Source organism: Malaclemys terrapin, chromosome 1 (assembly GCF_027887155.1).
Source record: "Malaclemys terrapin pileata isolate rMalTer1 chromosome 1, rMalTer1.hap1, whole genome shotgun sequence".
In the NCBI taxonomy this organism is placed as follows: domain Eukaryota; kingdom Metazoa; phylum Chordata; order Testudines; family Emydidae; genus Malaclemys; species Malaclemys terrapin.
This window is the reverse complement of record NC_071505.1, coordinates 94,582,294-94,600,436: the sequence shown is the minus strand read 5'-3', so window position 1 is coordinate 94,600,436 and position 18,143 is coordinate 94,582,294. Positions and strand designations below refer to the sequence as shown.

Sequence of the window (18,143 nt, the reverse complement as noted above, 5' to 3'; positions counted from 1 at the left end):
AACCTCTCATGGGAGAGCATAACTTTCCCCCGTGGAATGTGGCTGTTCTTCCTTCAGCCGCACATTGCAACATCACAGAATGATGAGGTCCCACAGTCACTGGGGAGGATTAGAGGCACATACAGACACGTAATCGGAAGGCAGAGATTTTATTCAGTGGCGCGATTAAAAAAGAAAGATAGACCAAAAACCTACTAATTGTTCTTACAAAACTGGATTAACTATAACAGAGAGAAAATTTATTACATTCATTCTCCTCGTTTCCAGCTCCCTTGAATGAAGAGAGTTGACAAACCCCACTCTCAGTGAATGCTCAAGGACTGCATTGCAACCTCTCCCCCTTTATGCCTTGTTGCGCTTCCACTCAGAGAGCTTGTGCTCTGGCGGGGCCCGGCGGAACCACTCTGACCAGGATCCATCATAGATGGCCACATCTGGCTTGCCACAGAGGTACGCCGCCAGGGCAATGTGGCACGCCGTGACCCCCTTACGGCACGTGGCAATGAGTGGCTGCGAGAGGTCCACCTTCTTCTCCTGGAACATACTCCGAATCTCCTCTGGGCTCTTCTCAAAGCCGGCTTCAGTGAGGAATTTAAAGAAGGGCATGTTCAGCGAGCCGGGGATGTGACCTGGTTCAAGCCCTAAAACACCCCCAGGGAGAGAGAAAAGGACATGTGAGGAGAGCGTTCAAAAGACATCCACATAACATGGCACGCTCATAGCCTATAAATCCCTTCAAGGGACTACTTCACTTCTGAGATGACATTGCGGGTACAAAATGACAAGCTACAAGTTACAGAAGTAAAAGCCTTGGCTAAGACACTACGGCCCAGATCCTCAAAGGTATTTGAGTGCATTGATTTCAAGGGGAGTTAGGCACCTAAATTCCTTTGAGGATTTGGGCCTAAGATTCTTCATGGCCAGAGGTACCATCACTGCTGAAATTCAAGAGCAGGCTAGAGCAGATATTCATGGCCTGGTGTAAAGAGAAACCCAACAAAATATGTAAGAAAGGATCAGATTGGAAGATCCAGTGGCCTCTACCATTGCCTATATGGGCTAAATTCACTAGAGTTGCATGAGCTTATGTCAGTGGTGAATTTGACTCCCAGAGTTTATGAAATTATTTCTGCTGCTAGCAATGTTGGGTGGGGGTGATGTGAACAGTCAGAAGCCAGAAATATCATGAAAACTGTGCTGAGCCCAGCATTTGGGTGTGTCGCTCACAGATGGTCTTCTAGAGAAGAGAGTTGTCAGGCCTGGAGCATTTAGGGTCACCACTGGCTAGTCATTTACAGCAGGGCCAAGTGCGGGTAAAACATCACCACTAGTATGAGTGGAGAATTTAGATTTTTGTCACATTTTAAATCCACTCTGCATTGGTGTCAATGAAGGTCAGACTTTCTGCTGGTGTAAGTTACTTCAAGGAAGTTCTGCTTATTTGTGCCAGCTGAGAATGTGACCCCAGGGTAAGACCGTTCGTGGGAGAGAGGCTTCAAAAATGATGAATGAGATTTTAAATGCCTCACTGAAACACGTAGCAAACTCCATTACGGGCCTGATCCAAACCCACTGAAGTCAATGGGAGTCTTTCCATTGATTTTAATGGGCTTTGGCTCATGCCCTACAAGAGAAGGAGACTTTAAACACTGGCTTGAAATTAGTCTCCAGTGAGTGAGACAGGTTTGAATCTCTAAAGAGCCTGGAAGAGACATGTTGTGGGACAATCAGATAATAATCTACGTCTTAAAGACAGGTCACTACCAGTCCCAAATTCAGCGGGATGGTCCTGATGGTCATAGATTTATCCCCCATCCCACAGAGTCACCTATTAATTTCAGGCCTCACAATGCCATGACCTTGCAACATAACTCAGCATCACAATGTTGTGTCTCTATGTGATGATGTTGCAGTTTCATCACTCATGGATGCAGCATCACAATGTGATGTTGCAAAGACTGTGGCATGTTATTTTGTCCCACAGGTAAAGCTAGAGGGTTGGGAGGCAGAATCTGTGACAGTGCTAGGTCCCTTTGGAAGGCTGCTCTGTGATTGTGTGATCACCCACTATTCCAGACGGACATTATTCGTCTCATTTGCTTCTTGATTTGTCTCCTCTGAGCGCCTTAGAAACTGGCTCCAGCTCCCAGCAGTATCCACACACTTCCCTTGAAAACAGGCTGAGCATTGGCTGGCAAATGCTGAGCTGAGAACAATTTGCACTCCTGGCTTTTTTTTTTAATTAAGAAATATATATTGATTTGAACTGCTGTTTCAGTCCTTGGGTGTTTCCTGACCCAAGTCCACAGGTGGCCTACATCTAGAAATTTGATTTATTTTGATTTATGTTTTTAATTATTAACAGCGTGTCCATCAGAGCAGTCTCAGTGTGCGTTCACACCTAGCAAAAACAATACAAAGTGAGTTAATCAAATATTGTCTGAAAACAGATGCTCAATCCTCAAGCTGCTAAATAGCATAGAAATGTCCTCTGAGTCCCATCCCTCTCTCCTCCCTGGGTCTTTCAGGGTGAGCAGAAAGCAGTATATGGAGCGCAAGGAGCAATGAAATTCTGGAGAATGGGAGGGGCAGGGAAGCAGAAGAGGCAGAGAATACAGGGGATGGGGTTGAAGAGTAGCAGGAGAAAAGAAAAGTGGAAGGATGACAGGGATCTGCATGGGCAAGGGGAGGCTAAGTCTCTCCAAACAGCCAAACCGTGGCCCTGCCCACGCTCCGCCCTGAGGCCCACCTCCCACTCTTCCCCTGCCCACGCTGCTTCTCTTCCTACCCTCATTCTGCCTCTCCCCTGAAGCCGGTGGGGGCTTGGGCCGGCCGGCGGCTGGGGACTTGGAGTGGCTGGGGCAGGCAGGCTGGGTTTGGGGCAGCTTAGGTAGGATCCTCTGGCCACAGTGGGGCTCCTCTGGCTCCAGGGGTCGAGGGGGGGACGTGGAAGGGGTGGGGTAAGAGGGGGGCCTCAAGCAGAAGGGGTGGCACAGGGGATAGCCTCCTTCAAAGGGGGGGGGGGTTCACGTGCCCTCCATGGGGATCTGGGCAATAGTTCCTAACAAACAATTAATTTGGAAAGTTGACCCTCTTTTTCTGTTGTCTGCCAAGAAACAGAGAGAGTCTCAAGTGTATTTATTCATGAGTTCTTAAGCAAATAATTCTTGCTGATCAGATGGTTTGTGCCAAATATTTGAAATGTGACATTGCTTGTAAATTAGTTTTAATTATTATGATTGTTTATTTGATTTATGGTAGCACTGGGAGCCCTCACCCAACATCAGAGCCCCATCGTGCTAGATGCTGTTTCAAAACACGTAGAGAAGGACAGTCCCTGCCCCAAGGAGCTTACAGTCTAACAAATAAAAGGTGGGAGAAAGGAGAGACTTATCCCCATTTTACAGATGGGGCCTTGAGGCACAGAGAGGTGAAGTGACTTAAGGAAGTCAACAGCGGAGCCAGTAATGGAACCTCGGTCTCCTAAGGACCAGGTCACTTCTTCTCTAAGCCACATGCCCTTGTTTCAGTTCCTGATTGGATGACTGTCACAGAGTGACTAGTCCCTGTAAGGGCAAATGAGCAACAACTGTGCCATAATTAATTATCTGCTTCCCAACCTGAGGGGGTGAGACTAAAGGGTCAGGTGATACTTTAATGATCAGGTGGGCCTTATAAAAGGACTGAGAGAGCTCACTCTGCTGGTGGAAACACAGGGAGTGGGCAGGTTTCTATGGAAGGCCTCAAGCCAAGGTCTATAGAGTTCAGGCAACCCAGTGCCCTATATCAGAATAGGGAAGGCTGCAAGGAACAGAGCCCAGAAGGGGCTGAAAATAGTATTTCAGGGGAACCAGCCTGAGGGTGGAGGGCCCTATGCCAGAGCCATAAACACTGGCACAGGTAGCCCAAAAAGGGGTTGGGAACAGAGTCCAGAGGCTGGGCTGAAGGGAAGAAAAGCTTTTTTATTTGTTGGGCCTTTTAGCTGGTCTTTTGCTCCCCTGTCTGTGATTTGGACAGAGGGCTATGCCATATCTCCAGCACAGACTGGTGTGTGGAGAACTGAGGAAATCCACCCTAGGGAAGGAAACTGAGGCAGGGCGTGCTGGCAGTGCCACACTTTGGCACTATGGGGTAGCTACGCCCTATGGCAATGACCTGTGTAATCAGCCAACAACAGCATAGATTTCAGATTGCACAGTTGAATGTAAGTTCTGTATTTTACGATGTGCAGTTTGCACTCTGGGTGTTAACTGATTTGAAAACAGCTTTTAGCGACTTATCCATCATGCTGTGCTGTGGGTGTGTATATGTGCCTGGAAGGCTCCTCTGCTGGAATACTTGCAGAAAGCAAACACAAAAGGGGGACCAACCCGCTCCCAGGGAACTAATTCAAAACTCGGAATGAATAGTCACTGAAATGTTGGAGTTCTTACAGCATTTGCAGGCTGATGACAACTCCCTACTTCCACTCCAGGGGTCAGGGAGAAGGAATGTGGAATCCATCTGTCACCAGCGAGGAGCATTTTGTGTGCATTTCAGATTGAATTTCAACCTCCAGTTACTGAACTCAGATGCAATCCCAGATCTTAAGACACTAAAAAAGGGAACTAACCACAAGCACATCTCATGATTTTTCACTGCTGTAACCCTTGTCATGCAGTACCTCCTCTTCCCCTCATCCCACCTTGTGTTGTCTCATTTAAATCCCAGTCCTGCAATTGGATCCACAGATGTGGAGCCCTGTGCCCATGTACAGCCCCACCAAAGTCAATGGAGCTCTGGATGGGCTCAGGGGTCTGCCTGCATGGATCCGACTGGAGGATCAGGACCTTAGATTGTAATCTTTTTGGGGCAGGCCCAGTGCTTAATTTGTAATGAAAGAGGTGCTGGGGCTGAAGCAATTAGGTGCTGGAGCTCAAGCAATTTTTTTACTTTCATAAGTGAAGCAGCAAGCCCAGAGGTGCCGGGGCTATGAACTGCCAAGCCCAGAGATGCAAACCTTAGCACAAGTTAAACTTTGGGCAGGCTCCTCTCTCACTTCCTAACTGTAAAACACCCTGCACACACGTCTGGCTCTCTAGAAATAAGAACAACAACAATCTTGGTGCACACGCACAATTTGACAGGCTTTCTTCAGAAATCAGAAGGCGGAGCAAAAAATCCTGGGATTTAAAGAGCTCTCATGATTTTTAAGTTATTCCTATGATTTTGGGGGTTGTTTTTGTGCTATGTGAATGCTTAGATTTGGCAATAAGAGTGTTTTCCTTCAACTTCAAATTGAGCAAAATTCCATTCCAGGCATGTTTCTATATAAACTCTCCCTAGACACACAGTCTCTCCCCCCTCCCACTGCGGCAGCTCCAGCTCTTTGTTCAGGCTGATAAAGTTACAGTTGGCAAACCATGCTGCTTGTCAGGGAAAGGGAGGGGAGGAGCCTCTGGGATAGGGTTTGGGACTCTCTCTCTCTTTAAAATGGTTGGGTTTATATGGTAAGGATCCAAAGGGCAAACAGCCAGTCAAGCAAGTTCTCTGTCCACTGGGAAATTGGATTTATCCCTCAAGGGAAAACAGATCTCTCATGTTACAAGGAAAAATGAGCTGTGCTTACAGCAGCTTGGGCATTTTTCTGGTGTGTACAAGGAAGGCAAAGTGCAAGCATGAAAACCAGTTATGTGTGCATCTGTTAACAGTAGATAAGGAGGCCCTATTCTCCCACAACAGCAATATGATTAACTCTGCAAGGGGGCAATAGGGCACAGGGGACAAACACCTCCAGACTTCAGGGAAGTTTGTGGCTGGATCTGAACTTCACAGCTGCTCATCTTTATAACAGGTCCAAAGAAAACCCTAGATCTGAACAGCCCTGAACTCGGAGTAGATTCTGATCTGTTTGCTGAAATTTGGGTGCCATTAGTGCAAGTGTCAGTGAGGAGAGGTGTGAGTTGCGAGCATGCATTACTGCAAGGTGTGTTTGTTAGCAGGGAGGAGGGGTAGTGCCTGAGCAAACATCCAGCTGTAGTTGAAAGAGACGCCAAGTGCTGCTCCTACCTTCGTTCCCTGGTTCTGGTTCTGTCCCCCGGTACCTCCCCTCAGACCTGGAATCTACCACCTGGAACCGCTTGGATTTCATGTTCTCTACCATGTCTGTATAGGTCTTCAGCAGGGACCTGTCCAAGGTGGCCTTAAACACTGCTGGCTCTGGCCAGCTGATCTCTGATGTCACAGGGTGACCCTCCTTCACCCAGTTCTTGAACCCACCGTTCAGCACGGAAACCGTTCTGTGCCCGAAGACTCGGAACATCCACCAGGCTCGGGGTGCATAGAAGCTCCCCAAGTCATCCCCATCATACACCACCACATGCGTGTCATTGCTGATCCCCAGGTGCCCAACGTAGTCGGCGAAGTGTGCCTCACTGGGCAGCATGAGCTCATAGGGCGACGACTTATCTTTACACTCCTCGATATCGAAAAATGAGGCGCCAGGTACATGCCTGTCTCGGAACTCCTGCTGTGCATCCCTCTCCCCAGGAGGGTACCAGGATGCATCTAGCACACGCAGGCTGGGCCCAATCTGTTTGGCCAGGACAGATTCTGAGAGCCACTTGGTGGAGACCAGAGCTCTGTACAGTACTTGCTGCATCATTGTGTCCAAGACTGTGTTTGTGCCGTGAACTGAGAGCTTAGCACTGTATGTGAATGCAGGGACTGTACCACCACAGGGGTGATATGGGGAGGAGCTAAGTCTACCGGAATCCCAGCTTCTGGTATCTGGTTCTCAGCCAATCAGCTGTCTGGATTGAGACAGCTCTAAAAACTCCACCCCCTCTTCTCCCTCCTCCTCCCCTGCACCCCTCCTCCCTTGCTAGCTGCTAGTCCCAGAACACTTTTGCAAGCAACTGGTGGATTTGTTCCTTATTCCTAATTTCTTATTTGTGGTACCAACTCCTTATTTAAAGGCCAAAATTATTTTTAAAACGTATCAATGTACGGTTAACGTTTTAGAAATGTTATCAAATTAACATGATGGAATGTGATAAACATTTAAATTAGTAATTGGTACTGGCTGTATATAACAAACATTTCAGATCACCGCAAAGTGACACGTCCCTGTGACCATCAAACTGCCATGAAGGAGCTGGGCCCTGAGATATGCCACTCGCCAAAATATGGGCAGCTGTGAAGTTCAGATTTCCCTAAGGTTGGGAGGTGATTGCCTCCTGTGCCCTAAATGGAGTGTGGCTTCAGCTTCCAGCTATTGGTTCTTGTTCTGCCTCTCTCTGCTAGATTAAAGAGCCTTTAGTACCCAATATTTTGTCCATGTGACGTAGAGCCCTGCACCTGACCCAAACCCGATGGGATCCGATGAGAAGTGTCAGGTTCGGATCAGGTCAGACTGGAAAACAACCCGACCCTCTTGGGCTTGGGTTGGGTCAGCTCTGCTCCTCATTTTCTGTCCCTGCCTGCCCCGCTCCTGCCAGTCACCACCACCTTGCTGCACTGTATCTGCTGTGGAGTGAGCGTGCCAAGCAGCCACAGGGCTCGTGTCGACCACGTGGACAGGTTACAGGAGGTGGCGCTGTCTCAGGTTCGAGGGGTCGGGGTTGGGTTGGAAAATGACTTGACCCTCTTGGACTCAGAGTCCAAGTCCAGTCAGGCTTAAAACTTAGGCCTGTGCAGACCTCTAATGTGAAGGTATTTATACACCATAATTAAGTCATGTCTCAATCTTCTTTTTGATACACTAAACAGACTGAGCTCTCTAAATCTCTCATTGTAAGGCACACACCTCTTTTACCAACTCTATACTTCCGAAACAGGATATAACCAGTCATGTGAATTGTCCCACCAGGCTTCAGTAATGCCAATTATATAATTTTTTTCTCATCATTGAGAATTTCTACTTCCTGTTACTCGTTACCCAGACTCCTAGCACTGATATATAAGCAATTGAAAAATGTCTTCTCTTTGCCACACCAGTCCAATTTTTTCACGATGTCAAGTCTGAACTTTTGTACTGCATTTGCCTCCTTAGCACCCTCCCCTTGCATTGGTAGTTTAATGGCCTCCTAGCTGCTCCAGTTCATCTGCATTCAAGGTTAGCTTCCTACCTGTGAGATGCAGCCCATCCTGACTGTACGGCCTCTCTCCCACTGAAAGGTTCAACAAATCCAACACCTTCAGCCTCACATCAACCGTGCAGCCAACAATTCACTTCCAGTATTTTCTGCCTTCTCTCACTCAAGGGACCAGTATGATCTCCAAGAAGATCACTTAAACTTTCCTTTTCTTCCACTCACTTCCAAGATGTCTAAGGTCTTCTATAATCTGGGTAGTTCTATGTGATGCTTGTCCTGGGTTCCAATGTGTATCATCAGTTGCCAGACAACTTCATAAACCTGTCTAACTCTACAGTTACCTCTCATATCTTCATTCCAGGGAGACAGCATACCGTCCTATTGTCCTTCTGCCCCTTGCTTAATTTTCTGTCTGCTCTTCTTAATATGGAGTCGCTGATGTTGATTATTTGCATTCTTAGGATGGCCGAAGAACTTCTCTTGGTAGCTGCTTATTTCATATGGTAAGGACACCCATCAGGTATGTCCCCTGTAGCTTTCTGTTCCATTCATCAGAGAAAAGGTTCTTCTATTGTAGATTTGCTACCTGAAAATATTTTGATACTTCTCATTGGGTTGAATGCCTCCTGACTCTCTTTCCTCTCTTGGTCACAGACTGCCTCTTTGGTTTCTACTTTCGCCAAGTCTCTTATCACTGATCACCTTGTGGTGTCTGTGACAATGATTTCCAAATCTGGTTGTCCAAGAAGTCTTCATTGCCTCGGATAAATCTATTGTGGCGTCCAGCAAAGAGGAAAACATAGCACATCCAATGCAGGTCACAGCAGTTGTTCCCTCATCATCCCTATCTGCTACCTTATGTAAAGACATACCTAAAACTGGTTTCACAATCCCTCTGTAAACCCCCACTCAGATTTATCTGGTTTGTCACTCTTGTTCACCTGGCAACTGATATATATTAAGCCTCAGTGTTCAGCAACTTCCCTCGCAAACAGGGCGGGAATAACCACTCAGAGACGTCAAACACTAGTTCTGTTCAAAATCCAGCCACCAGGCCCTCACTGAGACACAAACAGATCTGTCTCATCCAGGCAGTTCAGGGGCCCATAGCCCAGCCATACAACCCTGATTGAGAACAAACAAACAGATGGAACAAACACAGCACTCACCAAGTCCCTGTAGCTGCAAGCATAGGATCCACATATTCACCTTCTGAAACGGTCCGGTTTGCCATTCCTGTTCCCATTCCCTTCTAAAAGGTGTGTATGTGTTTGGGGGGTGAGGGAGAGGGCTGGTGATATGGGCCACAATTTTTCTCATAGAAAAAGTTTCAAGTCAGGGAGTTGCATGTCTCAAATCCATCAGACCAGTTTAACAGTTGAGAGACTGTGTCCCCTGGGGTGACCCACGACTTATTTTGTCAGGTACACCCTGTCAAAACCCAGCTCTTTTTTCAAACTCCACATAGAAAATATAAGTAAGGTGGAGATGTGACATCTGATTGCACAAGAACAAAGCTTCAGGTCAATGAATCACACACCCCAGCTTCTTCAGTCCGACGGTTGCTGGGACGTATCACTTGCGGTGCCCCAAAGATGTATTTTGTCATGTACAGCATGTCAAGCCCCAGCTCCTTATCCAAACTCCATGTAAAAAATGGAAATAGGATGGGAGCATGACATGTGGCAGCATACTGCTGAAGAAGAACACTTCAGGTCGGCGAGCAGCCCCTTCAGAACAGTCTGACAGTCATAGAGACATGTCACTTGGGGTGACCCGAGACTTAGTTTGTCATGTGCAGTCAGTCAAATCCCAGCTCTTTATTTAAGCCCTATTTACAAGGTAGTAGTGGGGCAGGACCATGACATGTAGCAGCATAAGGCGCAGGAACTACACTTTGGGTCAGGCAGCAGCCTGTCCCAGCTCCTTCAGAACAGATTGTTGGTCACAGGCACATGTCACTTGAGGTGATTGGAGACTTAGTTTGTCACGTACAGTCAGTCAAATACCAGCCTATTTGCTTATGTAATTAATAATTAACTAATGTATCTTTATCACATTCCATCACAATTTGATGTCATTTCTAAACATTGACTCTTACCCTGATATATTTTAAATAATGTTGGCCTTTGAATAAGGAGCTGGGAACCATGAATAAGGAGCTGTACCACCAGTAAGGAACTGGGAATAAGGAACCATCTTCAGCCTCCTGTGGGACATAAATCTGAAACCCTGACAGTGGGGGAGGGAGGTAACAAGGTGAAACCAGACTCCAGAGTCATTGACAGCGCAGTCAGATGACTGGCTAAATCGGTGTTAGGGCAAAGGGCAAATCTCAAAGAAAAAACTGTGAAGTGTTGTAGCCGTATTGGTCCCAGGATATTAGTACCTCACCCACCTTGTCATTCTATCTGTTATGGGACCCAGCTCCTGTTGGTGAGAGAGACAAGCTTTCGAGCTACTGGTACCAGAAGAACTCTGTGCTGCTGGAAAGCTTGTCTCTCTCTCCCACAGAAGCTGATCTCATAAAACAGTGGTTCTCAACCCGGGTTACGTGTACCCTGGAGGTATGCAGAGGTCTTCCCAGGGGTACATCAACTCATCTAGCTAGGTACCTACTTTTACAACAGGCTATACATAAAACGCACTAGCAAAGTCAGTACAAACTATAATTTCATACAGACAATGGCTTGTTTATACTGCTCTATCTACTATACACTGAAATGTAAGTACAATATTTATATTCCAATTGATTTATTTTATAATTATATGGTAAAAATGAGAAAGTCAGCAAGTGACACTTTTGTATTTTTATTTTTGTATTTGTATTTTTATGTCTGATTTGTAATCAAGTAGTTTTTAAGAACATAAGAATGGCCCTATTGGGTCAGACCAAAGGTCCGTCTAGCCTAGTATCCTGTCACCCAACAGTGACCAATGCCAGGTGCTTCAGAGGGAATGAACAGAACAGGAAATCATCGAGTGATCCATCCCGTTGCCCATTCCCAGCTTCTGGCAAACAGTGAAGTGAGGTGTAACTTAGGGGTATGCAAGACAAATCAGACTCCTGACAGGGTTACAGTAGTCCAGAAAGGTTGAGCACCACTGCCATAAAAGATATTACCTCACCCACCTTGTCTCCCCACAGAAGAAACTGTAAGGGGCTGTCCAGAAAGCTAGGACTGTGGGATCAGACAGGGTGATGGGCACAGTACAAGTGTAAGGGATGGGAGCTAAAGACCCGCTGGCATGTCACTACACAGCAAGCCCAGGAGACTCCCTCCAAATGAAGGAAACCGCTGGACACAAAGTCCTCCTGCTCTAGGAAGAATCCTGGTGATGGAGGAGCAGTTCCCAGGCCCACCCGCCTCAGAGAAACCCCTCAGTGCTAAATCCCCTGCGGGAAACGCCCCCAGCCAGAGCTACCCTAGCAGCGAGGGAGCGCTCCAGAGCGGGATTCCTGGCAAGCACACGGGGAGGGAAGCGGGGCTGGAAGCCGGCTAAGGGGGGGTGCAGAGGGCAGCGTGTGCGGCGCAGCTCGCTCCGGACCCCTGGGTGACTAAGCCCCAGTCCACACGTGCAGCGCGGGCGGGTGCAGTCCACACGTGCAGCGCCTCGCTCCCTTTGCATTCCACTCAAGGCACATTTATTGCCGTGACTCAGCAGCGACGGCAGCTCCCAGCGCCGCACCCTGGCTGCCAAAAGCCTGTTTGATTCATTTCCTTCTCGCCCTGCAGGCGGCTCGGACCATTATTGCAGGGGGGGGTGGAAACGCCCCCCTCCCCAGGAGAGTGCTGAGCGGGGCCACTCCCTCCGGCAAGCCCACCCGCTGGTGGCTGGGAGCCGAGCGGAGCTGCTGCGGGTTGACTCTGGGCTGGGAGGGCTGCTGCGTGGGGTCCCATCTGCCCCCAGCGCTGCCCCGGCCTCCTAAAGGTTGGTTTGCCCGGGCAGCCCTTTCCCCCATTGGGCAGCCGGGTGGGAGGTGGCGCTTGTCTCCTCCCCGCAGCGAACGTATAGCGGGAGCGGAGGGGGTGGGAGCGCCGCGCATCGGGGGAGGTGCTCTGAAGCCCATGTCAGTCACAGCGCCGAGCAGCAGCCACCCAGGAGGGGCACAGAGGTATGGGCAATAGCCTGCTGGCCGGGAGTCACTCAGTCGAGGGCAGTAACTTCTGCGGGTTCGTGGGCTCAGCGGCCTCCAGGACTCCCTTGCGCCGCTCGTGGGCATGGAGTTGATGCACCGATCCCCAGGCTCAGAGTTGGAAGGAGGCCGTGCCAGGGCTTGTTGGCACGCTAGCATGCTTTCCACTGGAGCCCTGAGCGGAGACTGCCCCTTAAAATCTGATGGGGGGTATCCAGGGCAGTTAGTGCCTTGTAGGGGCTGGTCAGGCAGGGGAGTGGCCTTGAGTGGGCACCAGCCACTCCTGTCTGCTTCTGTGTAACACCTCTGGGAACCCAGGGTCCATACCGCCAGGGCAGGGGCGAGGGGATGCTGCTGACTCAACCAGGTCCTAGGGGACAATACTCTCTCTGCTTGGAGTTCTCAGCCTGTCGCTGAGGCAAGGACTCTTCCCAAAGCTGTGCTTTCCTCTCATGCTCCTGTGGGGCAGGGAGTTGTAGGAAAGTCATGGTGCTGGCAGAGTGTGTAGCAGAAAACTTGGACCCAGGGAAATGAACAGCTTTTTGAATGGGGTGGTGGCAGTCCTTAATTCAGAGCTCCCTTTTGTGAGGTTCAGAGTGCTGGCTCTGATATATACAGCTTTCTAGCCCCATGGGGCATAGGTGCCAGGGTGCCTCACACAGGGTTCTCGCTTCCTGATTTTGAATTCAGGTTCCTGCCACATGCAGCTGACTCAGCTTGGTGTCAGGCAGGCTCGGCAGGTGTTCCTCTCCCTAGATTTCTCACTGTGTCTTTAACTGGGCTCATTTCATGATCTCTGGACCACCAAACCGATTTCTAATGTAGCCCCAGTGGTGTTACAACAGAGCTGACTTTACCCCGGTGTGCACAAAGTGAAGCAGAGGTGGGGTTGTATTCTGTAACCTGGGGCCCAAGTTCTTTTCTTCTACTATTCTTATTATTTGTATTACTGTAGTGCTCAGGAGCCCATTGTGCAAGGTGCTGTACACAAAGAACAAAAGACAATTCCTCCCCCAAAGAGCTCTAATCTCTTTTTTCCCCAGTAGCTCACCCTAATATCTTCTGTCACTAATTCCTGACTTTTCCCCCCTTCAGGAAACCCCAGAGACTGTCTGAATCTGGCCAGGACTCGGGAGCAATGTCTCAACAGTTCCTTTATCGGGCACTGGTGTCAGCTAAGTGGCTCTCAGAAACCATCAAGTCCCCTCAGGCTGGGCAGGCTGTGAAGATCCTGGATGCATCCTGGTACCTCCCGAAGATGAAGCGTGACCCCCGGCATGAGTTTGAGGAGCGCCACATCCCTGGTGCTGCTTTCTTTGACATCGACCTATGCAGTGACCGCACGTCGCCATATGACCACATGCTGCCCAGTGCGGATGACTTTGCAGAGTATGTGGGCAAGCTGGGCGTGGGGAACGACTCCCACGTGGTCGTGTATGATGCCAGTGATCAGGGTCTCTTCTCTGCTCCCCGTGTCTGGTGGATGTTCCGGGCCTTTGGGCACCATGCCGTCTCCCTTCTGGACGGTGGGCTGAAGAACTGGCAACGGGAGGGGTACCCACTGAGCTCTGGCAAGAACCGAGCAGTTCCTGTGGAGTTCCATGCCTCCCTGGACAAGTCCCTGGTGAAGACCCATGAGGACATAGAGGAGAACATAGAGTCACGTCGCTTTCAGCTTGTTGATGCTCGCCCTGCAGGGCGGTTCAGAGGGACGGAGGCAGAGCCCAGGGAAGGTAACGCCTCAGCTTAGCCATCACTGTAACAAACATGGGGTCCATTTAAGGCACAAACCCAGAAACATGACTCTCGTTCCCAGCTGAAGATTGAGGCTGGAAACTCACTTTTTCCAAAGATGAGTTTCAAGAGGAGGATGCTTGGCTGATATCTATCCCTTTTGTGGTTGCTGTCTCTGCTTACCTATGTCTATTTGCCACTCCCACTGTTCTGTTCTCCGTATGCTGCTTGAAATGCTTGCTTAAAACACATTTGCCTTGGGGAAAGGCCTTATGACACCAAACACAAGATGTTTAGTAGTTCAGCATCTGTGCCAGCAGTAAGCCATGAGGACTTTAACCCTGGCAGTGAAGTTCTCCGTCTGACAGCCAGATTTACTGTAGATTATGATTTGTATTCTGGTACGTGCATAGAGGGCCCGATTCTGGTACGTGCTGTACAAACACACAGTAGGAGACAGCCTTGCCACAAAGCATTTACAGCCTATATGGTCAAGGCAGACAAATGGTGGGAGAAGGGAAGGATTATTATAGCTGTTCTCCTGCTGGGAATCTGAGGCACACAGAGATTATGATACACATCTAAGGTCAAACAGGAAGTCTGTGGCAGAGGAAGGAATAGAAATAAGATTTGCTGAGTCCCATTCCTTGCCTTCACCCTAAAACCATCTCTCCTCTCAGCTGATTCACCTGTTGCCACAGCTGAGTCTCAAATCAGGCATCTAGAAGGGGTGTTGCATACATTGTGACTAACACATGTGGCTGAAAGAAGGTGCTCCCATCCCCACCCCTAGCTGTTAGAGCTGCACTCCAGAAAGTGACTTTCTGTCCGTACAAGAAGTGAAAAAAGCTGTGTATTTTAGTATGAATGCGGAGTCCCGTGGTTCAGAGGCAACAGTGCACTCAATCTTTCGGGGACCTGGGGAGGTGGAAAAGAAGATAGCTCCCACACACCCCAGCCCTTTAATAATATTTAGTTTTGATACGATGCTTTGTGGTCAAACGTACAGACATTAACCCTCACATAACCTTGTGCAGTGGCTGTAGAGGGAGGGTTGCCGTGGCACGAGTATGTGTGGAGGGTAGTCAAGGAGGGGTTGTGTGGTGAAACCCTCTGTGATGTAAAGATTAACTCCTGTCTGCATTGGTCTCCTTCCTCTTCCTCCAGGAATTGAGCCTGGTCATATTCCTGGCTCCGTGAACATCCCTTTCTTGGATTTCCTCACAGAAGCTGGCTTTGAGAAGACCCCTGAGGCAATCCGCAGCTTTTTCCAGGAGAAGAAAGTGGACCTCTCAAAGCCAGTGGTAGCCACATGTGGCTCAGGAGTCACTGCCTGCCATGTGACCCTGGGGGCGTACCTCTGTGGCAAGCCAGATGTGGCTGTCTACGATGGTGCCTGGGTGGAGTGGTACATGCGGGCGCGGCCTGGAGAGGTCATCTCTGAGGGCAAAGGCAAGACCCTCTGAAGCAATGCTTCTGCCCCTGCAGTGCAGACAAATTGCCTTGGAACAGGCTTTCAGAGATGGTCTTAGCCTTTCCTGTTTTAAAATCATGGTGGTATTGAGTGACGGTCTTGGGTGACAAATCTAAACTCACATGGTTCTAGCCCCTTTCCCCTACTCCCCTCCCCCTTCTCACCCACAAACCACACCCCTCACTTTCTGGGCATGGAAGATGCCTTTTTACAGTATCTTATTGGGGTGGGGGGAAGCACTTGCCATGGGATGGTGGAATAATTGATTCAGGCTGGACTCATCAGCTGGGATGATCTCTCCTATTTGGACACTTAGTGAGGAAGATGAGTGGAGGAGCAGTTTAGGTTTCTCCTTATATTTGGACTCTGATTTGTTCTCAGCCAGTTTTGCATCCACTGTTGTTCCTGGGGAACTTGAAATCCTGTTTCATTTCTTTTTTTTTTTTTTAAAAGTATCCATTTCAAAGGTTACATAATAAAAACATTTAATGAGTTTAAAGGTTTTTCTCCTGAACTGAACCCGGGACAGTATAGCTGGGGTTTCTCCTTCCCTGCTCACAGAGGCATCCACAGGAAATGTTTAGTTAGCACAGCTACATGCATCCAGCATATGTCTACAATGAAGCTGGAGGTGTAAAATCCAGCTCCAACAGACATACCTGTACCAGCAGTGTAGCTGCGTTGGCGTGAGGAGCCATCCCAAGGACGTACCTGCAGTTTCCGACTGGATCATGATTGGGGCTGCTAGCCTGTCGTGCAGTTAATGCGGCTGCAGCTCCGTTGCTGTTTTTAGTGTGCTAACTTGATCACAGCTAGCGCATGTATGTCTATCCAGGTGGCAAATTACACTTCCAGTGTAGACATACCCTTATTCTCTACGAAGGAAGCTATTCTGATGAAGTGAATGCAGTATTTGTTTCATCCTTGGTAGGTATATTTCAGTTTCCCTGGGAGAGCCCTGTGGATCAAATAAGAAAGGAACAGCATACCTCTCTGTTGTTTGTTTCCGTCTGCAGCCATGCAATTGTGTGACTTTCAGATGCCACGCTCCAATTCAGCATGATACTTACACATGCCTAACCCTAGGCATGAGAGCGTACTCCCATTGTAAGCAATGTTGTTGTAGTCATGTTGGTCCCGAGATATTAGCGAGACAAGGTAGGTGAAGTAATAGCTTTTATTGGACCAGCTTCTGTTGGTGAGAGAGACGAGCTTATACAGAGCTCTTCTTCAGGTACTTCCACAGGACTGTTCACGTGCTTACAATTAGTTATGTGCTTCAATACCTTGCTGAGTTGAAGCCCTAGGGAAGAACTACCCATAATGGCAGTCATTTTCACAAGGCCACTGCCTGAAATCTTGGAGCTGAAAATCTCCCCCAGCAAATGTCAGGGGTATTTGATTCAGTGCATTCGGAGAGTTAATCTGCTCTTGGTTACACCTGTACAAGCACATTGGCTTCAATATATTTGATTAAAGAAAGGTCCCTGTTGATCATAACACCCTTTATCCTAGACAGCCTGAAGAGAAAGGTGGGTGAGAGGGTGTTTGTCTCCTGATCAATTCCCAGGGAGCAGCTGGGCTGCATTACATATGGTGGGTTAGGTGTTAACAATTTGCCCTTCCTCCCATGATGATGTCATTCTTGTGGGTGGGCCAGGTTCTGAAGTCTGGGCAACAAACAGAGGCCAGTGCTGACAGAAGAACTCGTGCTATGACTAAAGACCTTCCCTGGTGCATACTGTAGGAGGAAAGAGATAGGTAGGAAGTGGGGCAGAGGAGATCGGGAGGGTGGGATAAGAGGAAAAAAATAGATGACACAATAAGGATTTGGGCCTGAGTCTCCACTCTAACCAAGGTATGCCATGCAGAGATGAGGAGCAGGGGTACAAAAGTGACTATGCCACCTACAGTTTATATTTTTTGTGCATCCAGGGGCCTGCCTATCTATCTCCTGCTGTAAATTAGAGGAGACTCAAGGCTGTTCAAATTTACACTCCCCTGCAGAGGTGGCCTAGGGGCTACTCAGCAGCTGAAAATAGGTAGAGGGCAGCATATTCCAGCCACGCTCCCTCCTACCCCCAGCACACCCCCTACACTGGGGCCTGTAAAGAGAGTGGCATCGGCTGGCTCTGTTTTCCAGGCAACCCCTTTTAGGCTGGGTTACTCACCTGTGGGGAAAACTATTGTCTTTATGCCCCCTCTATGGCATAAGGGGACTGAATTGTACCGGAGAACTAGCTCCCTAAATGGAATAAAAATAAGGGGGGAGGGGCAGTGAGGATGACTCAAGAAAAGACCCAACTGTAAGGTTAATAGATATTTGTCTACGTTTTAGCACTGCACTTTATGGATATTGCCCTGGCAGAAAAGGGTCGGGTGGCTTTGGGCCAGTGTCAGCCTTCCAGAGGGAAGCTACTAGCATTTTTCTGCCTGATGTGAATACTGTTTGAAATGTTGGCAAGGTGGCTGCAGTTAATAAGTCAGGTGACCTCTGTTGTGCATGGTAGAAGCATGGTTGGGTGGATAGATAAAGCATTTGTGTTTCACCTGGGCCAGGGGTCATGTGTAACTTGATTTCCACAAGGGCACCCTCTCTTCCTTCTCAAACCCTCTTCCCCCCGCCCTGGAATGGGGCACTCAGAAGAGACTGAGGCAGGTGTTGTGAATGAATTAATCCCCTGGACGGGGGTGGGGGCAAGGCCTGGGACTGAATGAACAT

General features: G+C 48.8%; 2 protein-coding genes across 5 annotated transcripts; one reads left to right on the top strand and one right to left on the bottom strand.

Moving 5' to 3' along the window:
• Positions 1-133: 133 nt before the first annotated feature.
• Positions 134-6,697, bottom strand: TST (thiosulfate sulfurtransferase). Of its 2 annotated transcripts, none has more exons than XM_054016261.1 (2): positions 6,259-6,697; positions 134-641 (listed from the first exon to the last, which is right to left on the bottom strand). In XM_054016261.1, exons 1-2 carry the CDS (start codon positions 6,641-6,643, stop codon positions 343-345), a joined length of 684 nt encoding a protein of 227 aa, XP_053872236.1. In that variant the 5' UTR covers positions 6,644-6,697; the 3' UTR covers positions 134-342. The 2 variants fall into 2 exon arrangements, with proteins under 2 accessions (XP_053872236.1, XP_053872235.1); XM_054016260.1 differs by having other exon boundaries at positions 6,049-6,695.
• A 3,853-nt stretch (positions 6,698-10,550) lies between these two features.
• On the top strand, positions 10,551-15,914 carry MPST (mercaptopyruvate sulfurtransferase). 3 transcript variants are annotated; one of them, XM_054032136.1, is made up of 3 exons: positions 10,551-10,800; positions 13,309-13,946; positions 15,115-15,914. In XM_054032136.1, coding segments are annotated over exons 1-3 (939 nt in total). In that variant the 5' UTR covers positions 10,551-10,798; the 3' UTR covers positions 15,414-15,914. The 3 variants fall into 3 exon arrangements, with proteins under 3 accessions (XP_053888111.1, XP_053888119.1, XP_053888104.1); XM_054032144.1 differs by lacking the exon at positions 10,551-10,800 and adding an exon at positions 11,986-12,008; XM_054032129.1 differs by lacking the exon at positions 10,551-10,800 and adding an exon at positions 12,079-12,192.
• Positions 15,915-18,143: the final 2,229 nt, after the last annotated feature.